The sequence below is a fragment of the Oncorhynchus masou genome, chromosome 27 (genome assembly GCF_036934945.1).
Source record: "Oncorhynchus masou masou isolate Uvic2021 chromosome 27, UVic_Omas_1.1, whole genome shotgun sequence".
NCBI classification, from domain to species: domain Eukaryota; kingdom Metazoa; phylum Chordata; class Actinopteri; order Salmoniformes; family Salmonidae; genus Oncorhynchus; species Oncorhynchus masou.
This window is the reverse complement of record NC_088238.1, coordinates 40523010-40541628: the sequence shown is the minus strand read 5'-3', so window position 1 is coordinate 40541628 and position 18619 is coordinate 40523010. Positions and strand designations below refer to the sequence as shown.

Below are 18619 nucleotides of genomic sequence, written 5' to 3'. Positions count from 1 at the left end.
TATATTGTTAGATTGTTACAGTATAATTGTATTGTTTTACATTACTCGACAGCGCCTCCAGAACTACATCGGAATACCCACCTCCAGTCGGATTGTGCCAGCGACCATGCGCCCCCCACTACTGTATATTTTCCCGCCACCTCCACACCCACTACTGTATATTTTCCCGCCACCTCCACCCCCACTACTGTATATTTTCCCGCCACCTCCAGAATTCGAAATTCCTGAACACGTCACGCTGGAAACAAACGTTTCTTTGCACAAACGTTTAAAACATCTTCTTCTTACCGCTGGAATGAGATGTGCATGGAAGGCTCTTGCAAATAGTTTATCATGGTGATAAAATCATAATCTTTAATAGATTAGTTAATTGGATTTTTTTGCTTTAAAAAAAACAATAAAAATACATTTTAGGGATATAAACAGAATTCAAACCAAAAATTTACGTTCTGATACATAAAATATTAAACATTTCCATAAAGCATTCTAATCACCATTAGGAGAACAACCTTTTCATTCATTTGTTTTTGCTTTTTTATTATTTATGAACATGTTTGTGCAATTTTTGTTCTGCACCCATAATATACTGAGGATGACAACTGGCAAGTGATTAGAAATCAGAACCCATCATTTCTCTTTCACTAATCCAATGCCAAGCAAATCTATTGATGCACGTGGTGAAACCATATGAAAAATAATTACTATTGTACAGAATTAAGATTTAATTAAATAATTATCTTTATGGGTAAAACACTGATATTGCTTATTTTACGCGTCACTGCCGTTTTCATAAAGCATCTCAGAGTAGAAGTGCTGATCTAGGAACAGTTGTCTTTTCGATCAAAATTAATAAGATTACATATGGCAACAGGGGACATGATCCTAGATCAGCACCCCTATTTAGAGAGCTTTATGAATATGCGCCCAGATTGAGATTAAACAGGGAAAAAATAATTAGGTTACAAAATCAAAATCATTTTTCCTTTCCCCTACTGAAATAAAAGTACAAACTGGTTAAGTGTTATTGTGTGCATTGTTTAAATGATTTTACGTATTTTCTTTAAATACATTTTTCCAAATCTTATTTCACCACATAATGGTTTTTCAAAAACAAACTGTAAACCTGAATGTTCCAAATATGCATACTTTAAAGGAGAGAAGCCTTCCCATTCAACGGGAATCATTTTCAGTAAAGAACAACCGTACAGATAGAAATATATTATATGAAATGTATGTAGTACAGACATACTTTTGTCAGGTACGAGAGAAAGGAATCATGTCAGTTCTATACATAGCATTTCTATCTGCAACGTTCAGAATGTTGCACACTCCTGAACACAGCCCAGAGGTTTATTTTATGTCAAACCCGGTCCCCTGCTCCGGAAACCAACTGTCTTAACCATTAGACCGAGAGGAAATTCCCACTAGGGCTGAGGGTGACACTGATTTTAAGTTGCAGGCAGAGCTACCAAATCACAATGCATGATTTACAGTGCATTAGAAAAGTATTCAGTATTGACTTTTTCCAAATTTTGTTACGTTACAGCCTTCTTCTAAAATGTATTCAATTGTGTGTGTATGTTTGTCCCCATCACATTTATTACAAATAAAAAACGGAAATATACAATTTGCACAAGTATTCGGACCCTTTACTCAGTACTTTGTTGAAGCACCTTTGTCAGCGATTACAGCCTTGATTATTCTTGGGTATGATGCTACAAGCTTGGCACACCTTTGGGGAGTTTCTCCCATTCTTCTCTGCAGAGCCTCACAAGCTCTGTTAGGTTGAATGGGGAGCGTTGCTGCACAACTAATTTCAGGTCTGTCCAGAGATGTTCGATCGGGTTCAAGTCCGGTCTCTGGCTGGGCCACTCAAGGACATTCAGAGACTTGTCCTGAAGCCACTCCTGCGTTGTCTTGGCTGTGTGCTTAGGGTCGTTGTCCTGTTCAACAGTGAACCTTCGCCCCCCCAGTCTGAGGCCCTGAGCGAGCAGGTTTTATTGCCGATCTCTCTGTACTTTGCTCCGTTCATCTTTCCCTCAATCCTGACTAGTCTCCCAGTCTCTACCAGCTGAAAAACATCCCCACAGTATGATGCTGCCACCACCATGCTTCACCGTAGGGATGATGCCAGGTTTCCTCCAGACGTGATGCTTGGCATTCAGGCCAAAGAGTTCAATCTTGGTTTCATCAGACCAGAGAATCTTGTTTATCATGGTCTGAAAGTCCTTATGTGCCTTTTGGCAAACTCCAAGCAGGCTGTCATGTGCCTTTTACTGAGGAGTGGCTTCCGTCTGGCCACTCTACATAAAGGCCTGATTGATGGAGTGCTGCAGAGATGGTTGTCCTTCTGTTAGGTTCTCCCATCTCCACAGAGGAATTCTGGATCTCTGTCACTAACCATCGGTTCTAGGTCACCTCCCTGACCACGGCTCTTCTCCCCCGATTACTCAGTTTGGCCGGGCGGTCAGCTCTAGGAAATGTCTTAGTGGTTCCAAACTTCTTCCATTTAAGAATGATGGAGGTCACTGTGTTCTTGGGGACCTTCATTGCTGCAGACATTTTTTGGTACCATTCCCCAGATCTGTACCTCAACACAATCCTATCTCAGAGCTCTACAAATAATTCCTTCAACCTCATGGCTAGGGCTGTGGTGGACATTTTGTCAGCCAGTGATTGTCAAGCAAATAACTGTCAGTCTCACGGTAATTGACTGTTAATTAACATAATCACATTTAGCATCTCCTGGTTTCCACACACGGCCCACAAGCCATTTTGAATAAATCCATGTAATATAGCATACTCCTTCACTATAAATCCATTATTTATTTTAGACAGGTCTAAAGCAGCATGATAGTCTATTTCAGAAGAAAAGAATAGCATACTCTGAGTTGTTCTTGTGTTAGGTCCTGATGTGGCTATGTCAAATGGCTGTGGGCTACACTAGTTCATTTAGCAGACAAGATTTGCTTATAATTCCATGGCATTATTTTATAGTACTGAACAAAGCAGAATCAAATATAAATATTCTCTCGATTTGAGGGAGTGAGCACATGTGGCTATTCTATGTTGAGCGGTTAACAAAGAAATAGGTACTCCTATATGCTTAATTTAGAGGTATCAATGTAACTTTAGTTGTTCTACAAACATTGTAAGGCTGCATGATGAGACTAATGATGATTTGAAAAAAGTTGCTTGAATGGCATGAGCTCTGCTTTATTTTTTTGCGCAGGCTGTACACACTCCAATAGTCTCATTCACAATTTAACAAGCACTTGACAATGCCTCGAATTCATGGTGGCATCCCCTTTGTGGCCGTAATGCACCCTAAAAAAATCCATGCCTTTTGTGGCCCGGAGTGCTGCGTTGTGCCCTTCTCCCTGAGTGTGCTGCGCAATCTGTCACGTGACCAGGTCTTTCTCACAGGCTACAAGTGAAGACAGACATATCGGGGACGCAGCTGCACGAGTCCTTATCCAATTCCGAGGTCATATTGAAGATATTGGATGAACTGTCCAAATTTACTTTTTGTCAGCCAACAAGTTGAGTAGGCCTATTGAACAGCAAAAGCACTAGTCTATGTCAAGCTACTATCCCCCGTAGTACAAAGGTCGACCTATTCTATTCTGTGCGATAAATATTTAAAAAGTGACCGCAAATGCAATTATGCATGTAATGCTTTTATTATAAAGGTGCATTTTTATGGTGAAAATGATCTTCCCCAAACTTGAAACTCAGGGGCTGCAAACGAGTCGGAAAAAAAGGCATGTTTCTTATGCTGGGCATCATTCACAAGTGATAACATATAATTCACAAGTGACAGGCTAATATTATCACCCATCAGACTATTCTTGATTTAATTTTGTCTTTACATATACTAAATAATATATGTATGACATTTGTTTTGATTTAGAATGGACCATTATCATGCACCTGTAGCGAAACAGGGCAGGGGGAAAAAAATAAGTCATCTATGCACTTAAACAGCGAATGGAGGACGCTTTTCCCAGTGGTTTATTTTCATGCCAGCCAGGTAGGCTATACTCCTGTTATACATATAAGTAATGTGCTTAACATGAGGAAAGTTGAGAAATTAATAAATATACTAGGCCTAGCCTTTAGAAAGCTGATGGGATCCTCCTCTTTTTGTAAGTGACCATCACTCGGTTTTCTCCCACAACTGCATAGCCTATAGAAATGTTGCGCAACATGAGCTGACGGGCTCTCATGAAGTGTTTGATTCGATTTTAGAATACATTTACATTGATGTCAGAGTGATTAGAGGGGCAATAGATTGCTGAGTAACAGGCAGTTAGCAAGTTTGGTAGGCTACCAATGACCAGCAGCAGCATCAGAGCTTAGAGAAGCCTAATTACCGTGACTAAACGGTCATGTGGAATTTGACTGCCTTCATGACTCGTGACTGTCGGTGTGGCAGTAATATGGTCACCACAACAGCCCTACTCATGGCTTGGTTTTTGCTCTGACATGCACTGTCAACTGTGGGACCTTATATAGAGAGGTGTGTGCCTTTTCAAATCATGTCTAATCAGTAGAAAGATCTTAAGGATGATCAGTGGAAACAATTGAGTCTCATAGCAAAGGGTCTGAATACTTATGTAAATAAGGTATTTCTGTTGTTTATTTTTTTATACATTTGCAAAAATGTTTTGTTTTTTTAAATGTTTTTGCTTTGTCATTATGGGGTGTGTAAATTGATGAAGATTTTTTTTCATTTAATCAATTTTAGAATAAGGCTGTAACGTAGCAAAATGAGGAAAAAGTCAAGGGGTCTGAATACTTTCCGAATGCACTGTACATACCTTGAAATCACAACACTGATAACATGGTCAGGAGAAAAACCGTCATTAGCTGTAGAGTTGGATAGATTATCACAGTCTACTTTTGCATGGACAGCACCATTTGCAGATATGTGCCCTTTGTCCAACTCTATGGCACGAGCTATGAAATGCAAGAGACATACCAGTGGTGCCTGTAGTGTTATATTAGATATTACCTTAAAAACATTTCATATAAAATGATCTTATTATTTAAACTTCATAATGTATCAGCACAGGAATATTGGTCTTCTGCTTGATTATTCTATGAGGACAAAGTCTGGTTGTGGAAAAAAGCCAAGTCCCTCTCTTCTCTTCTCCATTCTTCACTCCCCTCTCCTTTCTCTTTAGTCCTGGCTAATCCCTATCATGTCCAAATATCACTCTTCTCTCCTCTCACTCCTCTTTGAAGTCTTTGTCCATCTATCACTCCTCTCTTCTGTCCATTCCTTACGTGACAGTGGAGTCCTGCCGTCGGATCGCACACCAGGCCATGAACACATCCCTATGAAGACAATAAATTGAAAAAAAAAAAATGAAAAAAAAAAAAAAAAATTGATCAACTAATCAAATAATACATTTTTTAAATCACAATTAGAGCAGAAATGTTGCTTTATCGACATTTTCCTTTCCTGGCTACCACCAAACGCTATGCCACACCCACGGACATTAGTTACTTCTCCACAATGAGTCTGGATCTGAGCTGTCGAAATGTTGGTTATTAGGTTATAAAATGATTGCATTGGAGCTCCTAGAGTGTGCGGCTCTCCTTTTCTTTTCCAAGTGTTCTACTCCGCTAGCCAGCACCTCGCCTAAAGAGGTGTGCGGTTCTTTCTCCTCGAGACCATTCTTTGGGAAGAACATGATCTATCTTGACTCCTAAGTGTTTCAGGTGGTAATGTCAGTGTGTTCTGTTTATGTGTCTGTATGGCTGCATTTAGACAGGCAGCCCAATTCTGATATTTTTTCCACAAATTGGTATTTTGACCAATCATCAGATTTTTTCACATCAGATTTTTTTCAGCACTTATCTGATTGATCAAAAGTGAAAAAAAGTGTAAAAAGCGCAGAATGGGGCAGCCTGTCTAAACGCAGCCTATGTCCAGCCATCTATCTGTCTGTACCTGCAGTGTGTGGCCACACACTTGTTGCTGCAGTATTCCCTGTCCCAGTCCTTGTTCTCTACAGCTGGGTTGGTGCAGCCGGCTCGGACACACAGGTTAGGGCTGCAGGTCTGGGTCACATCTGGCCCTGGAGACACATTCAACTCCACCTGCATCTGGGAAGGGAGGGAGAGGTGAAAGACCGAAGGGAGAGAGAGGTGGAGGAGAGAGAAAGACAATGGTTGATATACAGTAGTGTGAAGGATCCCAATCATTAGATGACCAGGGCCCTGAGTTTCCAGAGAAAATGATGAAAATATTTGCGAAAGTTTTTCTATTCTATACTTCTCTTACCCCATCCTCTCCTTCAGCCTCGTCCTCGGCTTCCGTCGAACAGGCCGTTACTAAGGCAGCGGACTGTACCACCTCCCCCGAGGTCGGAGTGGCCCCCCCCAACGCGGCTAACCCCCCTGCCGCCGTGCCGATAATGGGTGAGTCCAAATCTGAGGCGGGAGGGACGATCTTGATCTGCAGAGGGGGTGGTGCCATGGCACCCCCGCCTCTTGGTTTGGCCTGCAGTGGCGGTGGGGCCTGGGCATGTACCATCTGCTGGAGACGGGGCGGAGGAGGGGTGTTCTGCATCTGTTGGAGTGGTGGCGGCTGCCGAGTAGATGATACCGTACTACTTGACACCACCATTACCCCTGATGGCAACGTCTGTTGCTTGATGATGATTTTTGTAACGGTGGGGAGGTTTAGGGCCAGGGCGGGCGTAGAAGTGGGGGGTTTTTGCGCCCCTGTACGGGAGCGGGTGGTGACCTGAGGGAGGTCTCCACCTGCTAGGATGATGTTGGAGGTGCAGATGTTGGTGATGGTGTTCTCTTCAGGGGCGAGGTGGGGGACGGAGGAACGGGTGGAACGGGGAGCAGGGGCGGGGAGTGGGGCAACGGGAGGAGGAGAGGGAGGCGACGGGGAAGTGTCCAGAACCTCAATGGTCGGCTGGGAGAGAGAAGAGGAGGAGAAAGGTAGAGGGGTTGCAAGAGAGAGGAGTTGAGAGGGAAAAGAGGAGATGTAGTTTACACACTGACAAAGGGTGGCCATCATAATAAACCTACTCACACAAATAACTGAAGTGCTCTCTTGGAATACTCGTCTTGCCTCACCTGAGAAAGCTGATGATCCCTGTAGGCTTCCAGAGCCTTGAGATACTCCTTCTTAGCTGCTTCCGTCTTCCTCTTGTACACCTGAGAGGAATACACATACAGGGATATCATGAACCCGATACCATTACATTATTCATATCTGCGTGTGCTTGTGTAGTGAATCTGAACATGCGTGTTTGCACATGTGAATGTGTGTGTGTGTACCTGCTTTTGCTCCTCCCCCAGGCTATCCCACATGGAGGCCACTATCTTGGACACCTCTCCAAAGGTGGCGCTGGGGTTCTGGCCCTTAATGGCTGCCTGCGTGTCCCTGAAGAACAGAGCGTAGGCCGACACAGGCTTCTGGGGCTCGTTAGGGTCTTTCTTTTTCTTCCCTTTCTTCCTTCCTCCTCCTCCGGCCGATGCCCCTCTCCGGACGAGGGTAGGAGGGGTGCTAGAGGACGGCGCAAAGGAAGGAATGGGGGAGTCGGAGAGAGGGGGCTCGAGGGAGATGACGCCGAGAGAGATAGGGGACTCCACCAGCACACTCTGCTGAGTTAGAATGGAAGAAGGAGGGGTGGGATGGGAGAAAGGGAGGAATAGCAAAAACAAGGACATCAGTTTCATATAAAGTGTGTGAATGTAATCAATGAGGAGACTGAGGCAGACAGACGAACCAATAAACAGACAGACTGACTTGTAGACAGACCGACCAATAGGACTGACCTGTCTGAAGTCGTCCATGTCGTCGTCCTGTAGCGAGCCGGCCGGCGAAGCAGCGGCCGACAGTGGTTGTTCAGGTGACTGCGACCTCGCCAGGTTGGCCCCGCCCCCTAGGCTGAGCCCCAGCTGGGCGCTGAGCTCCGATTGGTCGATGGTGATCAGCTGGTTGTGGCCCAACAGGCTGTGGTCCATGTCACTCAACGGGACGTCTATGGTCGTGGGAGAGGAGCTGCTGAACTGGGAGCCAACGGGGTGGCCCAGATCCTGGAAAATGAGGCAGGGTTCATACTCAGAAAAAGCCAAAGACAATGTATTACAGGCAGGCAGGACTGGCCCGCCCATTAGGCAGGATTAGGCGGCCGTCGACAGCAGCAGATTGACGAGGGCGACACACCGTCAACAACACATAAAACCTCACATAATTTTGCCCAAAAATAACTACAATTCCTCTCACCTAGTGGCATACGGATTATTTAGGTGAGCGCTGATGCCCTCCTGTGATAAGCAGAGGCGCAAAATATTTTGCTCGTCCATGCCGAATGCGCCTCTCCAGTGTGCTGTTGGCGAGACACACCGCTGCGGCACTCCACCAACATTACTTAAAAAAAAAATCATCTAACAGAAATCATTTAGCCTATGGTAGAAAGAGTATATGGCCTTCGCTGTAGCCTACAGGTAAAATGTATGTCAATGTCATGAGACACATTTTTCACATCATGCACGCTTCGCCGATCAAATAGCCTAACCTAAATGGCACCCAATCAAATAAAAAATGTGCTTCGATGCGAATATGGCATGTTAACAAACATCATATCCTTAAAACAGGACAGCTCAAAATAAAATGGATAATATGGAATGGAAAAATCAGGCTACTCACAAGTGCTGTCCAGGAGTTTCACACCGTGGGCTAAATTGTCGTGATAATCAGTGGTTTCAAGTTTGTATCCATAATTGTTTTTACAAGATGATCATAGTGAAAAATAAAATGCTTCTGCATTTCCCGCTATGTAAACACACTGATTCTCATTGCAAATAGGCTCAGGATAACTCCTGATAAAGTTGGGTAGCTGATATTCAGAGCTTAAAACAGCCAAAATGATTATTAACAGGAATCAGGACTAATAAAGCCAATGCAACTGCCTATTTTTTATTTTTTTGTTACAAATGGTAGGTCTACCACATGGATGAGCATTCATTAAATGTCATTGTGGTCATTGATACCGTCCCATTTATTCCAGTCCAGCCATTACAATGAGCCCGTCCTTCTATAGCTCGTCCCACCAGCCTCCACTGCACCCCAGTAAGCACGGACCAACGAGGACTTCTTTTGTCTTCACTCAAGTTCATAACAGAAGTCAGACCAACATGGATGGCATTCATTAAATGTCATTGTGGTCCCGAGGTCCCATTTATTCCAGTCCGTTGAGGTCCATTCACTCAGTGTGATGTGGTGTTCTCTCTCCAGCCCCAACTCCAGGAGCGCAGCCCGACTTCTTTTGGTCGTATTAACCAGTATCAAGACTTTAAGGAGGAGATGATACGGGTTTTTGACCGCTGTCAGGACGTTTTTTTGTGTATTTATTTGGTGTCGTCCGGACTTGATTTCAACATCCATGGACCAGATCTAATCTGGACCAATCATAGATGTATGTCTATGTTAAATTGAGATTTGGTCCGGTCTGGACCGGCCTTGATTTGGCCCAAACATAGATGTCTATGTTTGATTCAGATTTGGTCCGGTCCAGTCCTACTCAAGACATATGATCAACTTTCATTTAGAACCGAAAATGAACCCAATAAAATTGTCTCGCCTAGGGCGGCAGAAGGGCCAGGACCGGGCCTGATTACAGGCAGCAACCATCTTGTTATCAAAGAATGGACTGTGGTGTGAAAAGGGCCCAATTCATATAATTTCACATTTCTGTCAAGAACTAATTGTGTCGGAAATGGCACCCTAATAGGCTATTACCTACAGTACGAGTCAAATGTTTGGACACACCTACTCATTCCAGGGTTTTTCTTTATTTTTACTATTTTCTACATTGTAGAATAATAGTGAAGACATCAAAACTATGAAATAACACATATGGAATCATGTAGTAAAAAAAATCAAAATATATTTGATATTTTTCAAAGTAGCCACCCTTTGCCTTGATGACACCTTCGCACACTCTTGGCATTTTCTCAACCAACTTCATGAGGTAGTCACCTGGAATGCATTTCAATTAACATGTGTGCCTTGTTAAAAGTGAATTTGTGGAATTTCTTTCCTTTGAGCCAATCAGCTGTGTTGTGACATGGTAGGGGTGGTATACAGAAGATAGTCCTATTTGGTAAAAGACCGAGTCCATATTATGACAAGAACAGCTATAAGAAGCAAAGAGAAGTGAGTTCATTACTTGAAGACATGGTCAGTCAATACAGAACATTTCAAGAGCTTTAAAAAGTTTCTTAAAGCGCAGTCGCAAAAACAATCAAGCGCTATGATGAAACTGGCTCTCATGAGGACCGCCACAGGAAAGGAGTTACCTCTGCTGCAGCGGATAAGTTCATTAGAGTTTAGTAAGGGCTATTTGACCAAGAAGGAGTGATGGAGGGCTGCATCAGATGACCTGGCCTCTAATATCACCTGACCTCAACCCAATTGAGTGAAGGAAAAGCAGCCAAGTGCTTCGCATATATGGGAACTCCTTCAAGACTGTTGGAAAAGCATTACAGGTGAAGATGTCTTCACTATTATTCTACAATGTAGAAAATAGTAAAAATAAAGAAAAACCTTGGAATGAGTAGGTGTGTCCAAACTTTTGACTGGTACTGTATATAGTGTACTACATTTGACCAGATTCATATGCAGGCCCATGTCAAAAGCAGTGCACTACATAGAGAATAGGGTGTCATTTCAAAAGCATTCTCAACCCTTGCAGTCCTTACCATGCCCAGAGCAGACCCCAGAATAGCTCCTCCTCCACCTGGCTGACTGATGACCCCCAGACTCAGGTGGTGGTCCAGTCCCTGAGACCCCGGGTGGGGATTCACAAAAGTGGAGGCAAAGGACGGATCGTCTCCCCCAACCACAACGTTCCCGGGGGTGGACAAGCCACTGCGCTCTCCATCCGACAGCGCTCCAAAATGGGCCACCACATCGGACGCGATGAGCGCCTGATCTGGATCCAGGGAGATGGGGGGGATCTCGAACTCCTCATCTCCCAGACTGGGGGTGTGGAACGTCTATTGGGGAAGAGCGAGAGGGAGGAGAGACGGTGGGGGATGGGGGAGCGGAGATGGTAAGAAGGAAAGGGGGTATGGAGAAAAGAGGAAGAGGGGGAAGAGGGTGGGAAGAGCAAAGGTTATTATTATTATAGATTGAGACATCCTCCCCTGCTATATTGGGTGTGAGTGTTGTGTGAGTAACTGAAGATTGTGTGCGTTGTAAAGAGAGAGACAGGATAGTGGAGAGAAAAAGAGAGTGAATGAGAGTTTAGAAGCGAGAGAAGTGGAAGGAAGGAATGAGTAGCTACCTCAGAGGATGAGAGGAACGGATGGCCCGCACCGCTGATGGTCAGGTAGTTATTACTGCCTTCAGGGAACTGAAACACACACTCGGGTCAAATCATCATCACATAGGAGAATAAGTCTCATCATCATCCTAACAGTCAGCATCCCTTTAAAACATCTGTGGCATCATACAAGGCTGCTGTATCACATCCGGCCGTGATTGGGAGTCCCATAGGGCGGCGCACAATTGGTCCAGTGTCGTCCGGGTTTGGCCGAGGTAGGCCGTCATTGTAAATAAGAATTTGTTCTTAACTGAGCACAACTACTGTTGCTAAGCTTCCCAGTAAAGCAACGAAAGCAATTAAGCATTCCAGAAGAAAAGTGCTCAAAATAGCCCTTGTTAATATATGCAGCTTAAGAAAGGTTCATGAAATCAATAATTTACTAGTAACAGATGACATTCATATTCCGACTATCTCTGAAACTCACTTAGATACTACCTTTGATACAGTGGTAGCAATAGAAGGTTATAACATTTATAGAAAAGATAGAAATGCCAATGGTGAAGGTGCTGTTTATATTCAGAACCACATTCCTGTAAAGATTAGAGAGGATCTCATGTCAAATACTATTGAAATAATATGGATACAGGTTCATCTGCCTCACCTAAAGCCCATTCTGGTGGGAAGCTGCTATAGACCACCTAGTGCTAAGTCAGTATCTGGATAATATGTGTGAAATGCTTGATAATGTATGCGATATCAACAGAGAGGTATATTTTCTGGTTGATTTAAATATTGACTGGCTTTCATCAAGCTGCCCACTCAAGAAAAAGCTTCAAACTGTAACCAGTGCCTGCAACCTGGTTCAGGTTATCAGTCAACCTACCAGGGTAGTTATAAACGACACAGGAATGAAATCATCAACATGTATTGATCACATCTTTACTAATGCTGCAGAAATTAGCTTGAAAGCAGTATCCAGATCCATCAGATGTAGTGATCACAACATAGTAGCCATATCTAGGAAAACCAAAGTTCCAACGGCTGGGCATAACATAGTGTATAAGAGGTCATACAAGAAGTTTTGTAGTGATTCCTATGTTATTGATGTAAAGAATATTTGTTGGTCCGTGGTGTGTAATGAGGAGCAAACAGACACTGCACTTGAAACACTTATGAAATTGCTTACTCCAGTTGCTAATAAGTATGCACCATTAAGAAAATGGCTAAAATGTGCTAAATCCCCATGGATTGATGAGGAATTGAAAAATTGTATGGTTGAGAGGGATGAGGCAAAAGGAATGGCAAATAAGTCTGGCTGCACAACCAATTGGCAACCATATTGCAAATTGAGAAATCATGTGACTAAACTGAATAAAAAGAAGAAGAAACTACACTATGAAACCAAGATAAATGAAATAAAGATTGATAGTAAAAAGCTTTGGAGTGCCTTAAATGAAATTCTGGGGAAAAAGGCAAACTCAGCTCCATCATTCATTGAATCAGATGGCTCATTCATCACAAAATCAACTGATATTGCCAACTACTTTAATGATTTTTTTCATTGGCAAGATTAGCATATTTAGGCATAACATGCCAGCAACAAATGCTGATAGTACACATCGAAGGAAAAAGGACCGAATTATGACAGAACAAGCATTGTAATTTTAAATTCCGTAAAGTTAGTGAGGAAGAGGTGAACAAATTATTGTTTATCAACAATGACAAGCCACCGGGGTCTGACAACTTGGATGGAAAATGACTGAGGATAAGAGCGGATGATATTGCCGTTCCTATTTGCCACATCTTCAATTTAAGCCTACTAGCAAGTGTGTGCCCTCAGGCTTGGAGTGAAGCAAAAGTCATTCCGCTACCTAAGAATAGTAAAGCCCCCTTTACTGGCTCAAATAGCCGACCAATCAGCCTGTTACCAACCCTTAATAAACTTTTGGAAAAAAATGTGTTTGACCAGATAAAATGCTATTGTACAGTAAACAAATTGACAACAGACTTTCAGCATGCTTATAGAGGACATTCAACAAGCACAGCACTTACACAAATTACTGATGATTGGCTGAGAGAAATTGATGATAAAAAGATTGTTAGACTTCAGTGCGGCCCTTTGACATTAATCGATCATAGTCTGCTGCTGGCAAAACTTATGTGTTATGGCTCTACACCCCCTGCTATATTGTGGATAAAGAGTTAACTGTTTAGCAGAACACCGAGGGTGTTCTTTAATGGAAGCCTCTCCCCAAGGTAGCTGTCTTGGCCCATTACTTTCTTCATTCTTTACTAATGAATTGCCACTGGCCTTAAGGAAAGCCAGAGTGTCTATGTATGCGGATGACTCAACAATATACATGTCAGCTACTACAGCGACTGAAATGACTACAACACTAAACAAAGAGTTGCAGTTAGTTTCGGAGTGGGTGGCAAGGAATAAGTTAGTCCTAAATATTTATAAAACTAAAAGAATTGTATTTGGGACAAATCGTTCACAAAACCCTAAACCTCAACTAAATATGGTACTAAATAATGTGGATATTGAGCAAGTTGAGGTGACTAAACTGCTTGGAGTTACCCTGGAATGTAAACTGGCATGGTCAAAACATATTGATACAGTAGCTAAGATGGGGAGAAGTATGTCTATGATAAGGCACTGCTCTACCTTCTTGACAGCACTGTCAACAAGGCAGGTCCTACAGGCCCTAGTTTTGTCGCACCTGGACTACTGTTCAGTCGTGGGGTCAGGTGCCACAAAAAAGGACTTTGCAATTGATTCAGAACTGGGCAGCACGGCTGGCCATTGGATGTACACAGAGGGCTAATATTAATAATATGCATGTCAATCTCTCCTGGCTCAAAGTGAAGGAGAAATTGACTTCCTCAATGCTTGTATTTATGAGATGTATTGACATGTCGAATGCACCGAGCTGTCTGTTTGAATTACTGGCGCACAGCTCAGATACACATGTATACCCCCACAAGAGGTCTCTTCACAGTCCAAGTCCAGAACAGACTATGGAAGGCGCACAGTACTAAATAGAGCCATGACTACATGGAACTCTATTCCACATCAAGTAACTCATGCAAGCAGAAAATTTTGATTTAATAAACAGATTTAAAAAACACCTTATTGAACAGCAGGGACTGTGAAGCAACACAAACATAGGTGCATATACACACACACGATAGCATACGCACTATACACACACATACGCATGGATTTTGTACTGTATACAGTGGGGCAAAAAAGTATTTAGTCAGCCACCAATTGTGCAAGTTCTCCCACTTAAAAAGATGAGAGGCCTGTAATTTTCATCATAGGTACACTTCAACTATGACAGACAAAATGAGGGGGAAAATCCAGAAAATCACATTGTTGGATTTTTTATGAATTTATTTGCAAATTATGGTGGAAAATAAGTATTTGGTCACCTACAAACAAGCAAGATTTCTGGCTCTCACAGACCTGTAACTTCTTCTTTAAGAGGCTCCTATGTCCTCCACTCGTTACCTGTATTAATGGCACCTGTTTGAACTTGTTATCAGTATAAAAAGACACCTGTCCACAACCTCAAACAGTCACACTCCAAACTCCACTATGGCCAAGACCAAAGAGCTGTCAAAGGACACCAGAAACAAAATTGTAGACCTGCACCAGGCTGGGAAGACTGAATCTGCAATAGGTAAGCAGCTTGGTTTGAAGAAATCAACTGTGGGAGCAATTATTAGGAAATGGAAGACATACAAGACCACTGATAATCTCCCTCGATCTGGGGCTCCACGCAAGATCTCACCCCGTGGGGTCAAAATGACCACAAGAACGGTGAGCAAAAATCCCAGAACCACATGGGGGGACCTAGTGAATGACCTGCAGAGAGCTGGGACCAAAGTAACAAAGCCTACCATCAGTAACACACTACGCCGCCAGGGACTCAAATCCTGCAGTGCCAGACGTGTCCCTCTGCTTAAGCCAGTACATGTCCAGGCCCGTCTGAAGTTTGCTAGAGAGCATTTGGATAATCCAGAAGAAAGTCAGATGAAACCAAAATATAACTTTTTGGTAAAAACGCAACTCGTCGTGTTTGGAGGACAAAGAATGCTGAGTTGCATCCAAAGAACACCATACCTACTGTGAAGTATGGGGGTGGAAACATCATGCTTTGGGGCTGTTTTTCTGCAAAGGGACCAGGACGACTGGTCCTGTGTTAAGGAAAGAATGAATGGGCCCAAGTATCGTGAGATTTTGAGTGAAAACCTCCATCCATCAGCAAGGGCATTGAAGATGAAATGTGGCTGGGTCTTTCAGCATGACAATGATCCCAAACACACCGCCCGGGCAACGAAGGAGTATTTCAAGGTCCTGGAGTGGCCTAGCCAGTCTCCAGATCTCAACCCCATAGAAAATCTTTGGAGGGAGTTGAAAGTCTGTGTTGCCCAGCAACAGCCCCAAAACATCACTGCTCTAGAGGAGATCTGCATGGAGGAATGGGCAAAAATACCAGCAACAGTGTGTGAAAACCTTGTGAAGACTTACAGAAAACGTTTGACCTCTGTCATTGCCAACAAAGGGTATATAACAAAGTATTGAGATAAACTTTTGTTATTGACCAAATACTTATTTCCACCATAATTTGCAAATACATTCATTAAAAATCCTACAATGTGATTTTCTGGATTTTTTTCCCTCATTTTGTCTGTCATTGTTGAAGTGTACCTATGATAAATTTACAGGCCTCTCATCTTTTTAAGTGGGATAACTTGCACAATTGGTGGCTGACTAAATACTTTTTTTGCCCCACTGTATATGTGGTAGTGGTAGAGTAAGAGCACACAGTCAATGTATTGTAATGTTTTTTTAAATTGTATAGTAGCTGCTGCCAGGGGATCTATAATAAATACAAATATTGACTTGCCTAGTTAAATAAAGTTTAAATTAAATATATAATGTTCACACAAACTTCACCATTCATCAAAACATTGAAAATCCCAATAACAGCTGAGCTCACATCGCTTCCCCACACACATGTACTGTATATACTACATATTCAACCAAGCCCTTATATGCTGTTGTAAAATAGTTATTGTACAGGATTCTGAGTGCATGTGAGAGTCCGTGAGTTTTCCATAGAGCACAACACACAGACAGACACACATGTCGCTTGTCAAATCAATCTCGCTGTCAGTCACCTTATTGTCATATCCATTGAAAGACCCAGGGTCCAGGAATTCTGGATCTCCGTGTTGCCCAGTCCCATCCGTTAGATCGGAATAAAAATGCAGGTCCATTATTTAATGGCGCCTCGTATGACATTTAATCAATGCAATTGGTTGATATACGGAATAAATCTATAATCTAAAACGTCTGTACCACTGTCTTTGTTTTAGTACCACAAAATGTATAACCCCCAAAAAAATCCAACTCGAGGCTACACACAAATGAGTTCAGATTTATGTCATGAAATATGCAGGATTTAGCGACTTGATGATATGAAACGAAGCAGTTGTTAGCTATGCTCATATGGCCAAATCATTATGGTAATGCACCCCAGCGCGCTCACTCGCACCAAAAATAACCTGTCTCTTGACTAATTGGCGTGGCTATCCTAGCTGACGCAAGCCTGTGTGGTACCGAATCATGTGCTAGTGGTATGTCTGGTTAAACTTATACAGCTACTACACCCGACAAAAAAACAGAAACTTATGTTAACAGATGGGTAATATTACAAGTTATATGGAGTCCCGCAAATAACCGTATTTTGATGTGTCTTGAGGCATTTCAGAATTGAGCTCGTCTGGTTCTTTTTCACAGCTGCTCTGCGCTCGAACAAGGCTGCTCAATGGATCCCGAACTGTGGATTTGGATTGGAATCAATCACCGTGGATCGGGTTCCTGTGTGGGGAATGGTTGGTAATAGAGGGTGTCTGGGATTTCGGACTTTTGCTTTCACAGTTGTTTTAGTTCAAATATTTGTCATCATGTAACAATCAACGTTGTTGTGTAGATAATCATATGACTGACTCAAGTCTGTATACAACCACTCTCTAATTGAAATAGGTAAACAACTCGCACAGACTTCTCTCCCCCCCCAGGACCCCATTTTTCTCAAATGGTTCATCCCAATGGCCTTGTAAATCAAATCATTTTAACAGTTTATTCTCTGGAGGCAGAATATCCCAGACCACTAGTAACTCAATTTCAAATATTTGGTAAAGCCAATTGTCAACATTGATTTAGGTAAATAGCCATTGTCGCAGGTTTATTTGAACAGTCGGAATTTGGTAATAAAGGGATCATGACTGCACATTTCCTGTGTTGAGCTCTTGGTTTTACTAGCAAGCGTTCTCAGCTTTTGAAACAAGGCCACGTGAAGCTCACTAACAAGTTCGTCTAAGGCTTCAAGGACTTTTAAAGAATCAGAAGCGAACTTCAGCTCTAATGACAAACTAGGAAACTGTAAGCTAACGTTATATCGGAATTGATGTCCGGCTGAGCGTGAGTGTTCATTGTGTGTTGGAAAACCAAAGATTGTGGACACTTGTGCGATCCAATCTGTACACGTAGTGAATATGCCGACCACGCGTGATTCCCCACTGCGAAACTTTATACGCATCTTACCTCCATTATTACCCCGAAATCTGCTCTGTCCCACTTTTCTGAATTTCGCCCGTGATAATTTATCCTAAAAAAATGACATTGCACCAGCTTCCGTGATTGTCTCGAGAAGAGGAAGTGACATCATTTCCACAGAGCGACAAACACGTTGAAGTTCCGCGAGCTCGAGTTAGCTTAGTGGAAAAGCTATTTTTTTGTGAACTACAGTTTAACAATCATTTGAATGTTCTTGAATAAATAACTCAATTTCTACTGTATCCTTTCCTATACCATTATGTCAGAATACACAGAAAACGATAACTCATCACGGCTTAAAAAACGTGTTTTACTCACATTTTCATATTAATGTAATAAAAATTTACAACTTGGGACGTGTTTTTTTTACTTGTACATAAACAAAAAAAGTCAATATTTACATAATTATTCAGACTAAGCAGTACTTTGTTGAGGTACCTTTGGCAGCGATTACAGCCTCAAGTGTTCTTGGGTATGACGCTACAAGTTTAGCTACCTGTATTTGGAGAGTTTCTCCCAGTCTTCTCTGTAAATCCTCTCAAACTCTGGCAGGTTGGATGGGGAGTGTCACTGCACAGCTATTTTCAGGTCTCTCCAGATATGTTTGATCGGGCTGGGCCACTCAGAAACTTGTCCCAAAGTCACTCCTGCATTGTCTTGGCTGTGTGCTTATGGTCGT

The 18619-nt window shown here is 42.6% G+C and overlaps 1 protein-coding gene across 2 annotated transcripts; it reads right to left on the bottom strand.

The window, feature by feature from the left end:
* Positions 1 to 333: 333 nt before the first annotated feature.
* On the bottom strand, positions 334 to 18026 carry LOC135516152 (TOX high mobility group box family member 4-A-like). 2 transcript variants are annotated; one of them, XM_064940227.1, is made up of 10 exons: positions 17929 to 18026; positions 16500 to 17202; positions 11325 to 11393; positions 10738 to 11034; positions 7810 to 8070; positions 7309 to 7632; positions 7105 to 7185; positions 6296 to 6940; positions 5963 to 6117; positions 334 to 5343 (listed from the first exon to the last, which is right to left on the bottom strand). In XM_064940227.1, exons 2-10 carry the CDS (start codon positions 16596 to 16598, stop codon positions 5289 to 5291), a joined length of 1986 nt encoding a protein of 661 aa, XP_064796299.1. In that variant the 5' UTR covers positions 16599 to 17202; positions 17929 to 18026; the 3' UTR covers positions 334 to 5288. The 2 variants fall into 2 exon arrangements, with proteins under 2 accessions (XP_064796299.1, XP_064796300.1); XM_064940228.1 differs by lacking the exon at positions 16500 to 17202.
* Between the last annotated feature and the right edge of the window lie 593 nt (positions 18027 to 18619).

Coding starts and splice junctions, on each gene's coding strand:
- LOC135516152 (XM_064940227.1), bottom strand. CDS start 16,598: ATGGACCTGCATTTTTATTCCGATCTAACGGATGGGACTGGGCAACAC. Junction 8,071..10,737: donor TGGGGTCTGCTCTGGGCATG/GTAAGGACTGCA, acceptor CTCATTTTCCAG/GATCTGGGCCACCCCGTTGG. Junction 5,344..5,962: donor TGTGTGGCCACACACTGCAG/GTACAGACAGAT, acceptor TTGTCTTCATAG/GGATGTGTTCATGGCCTGGT.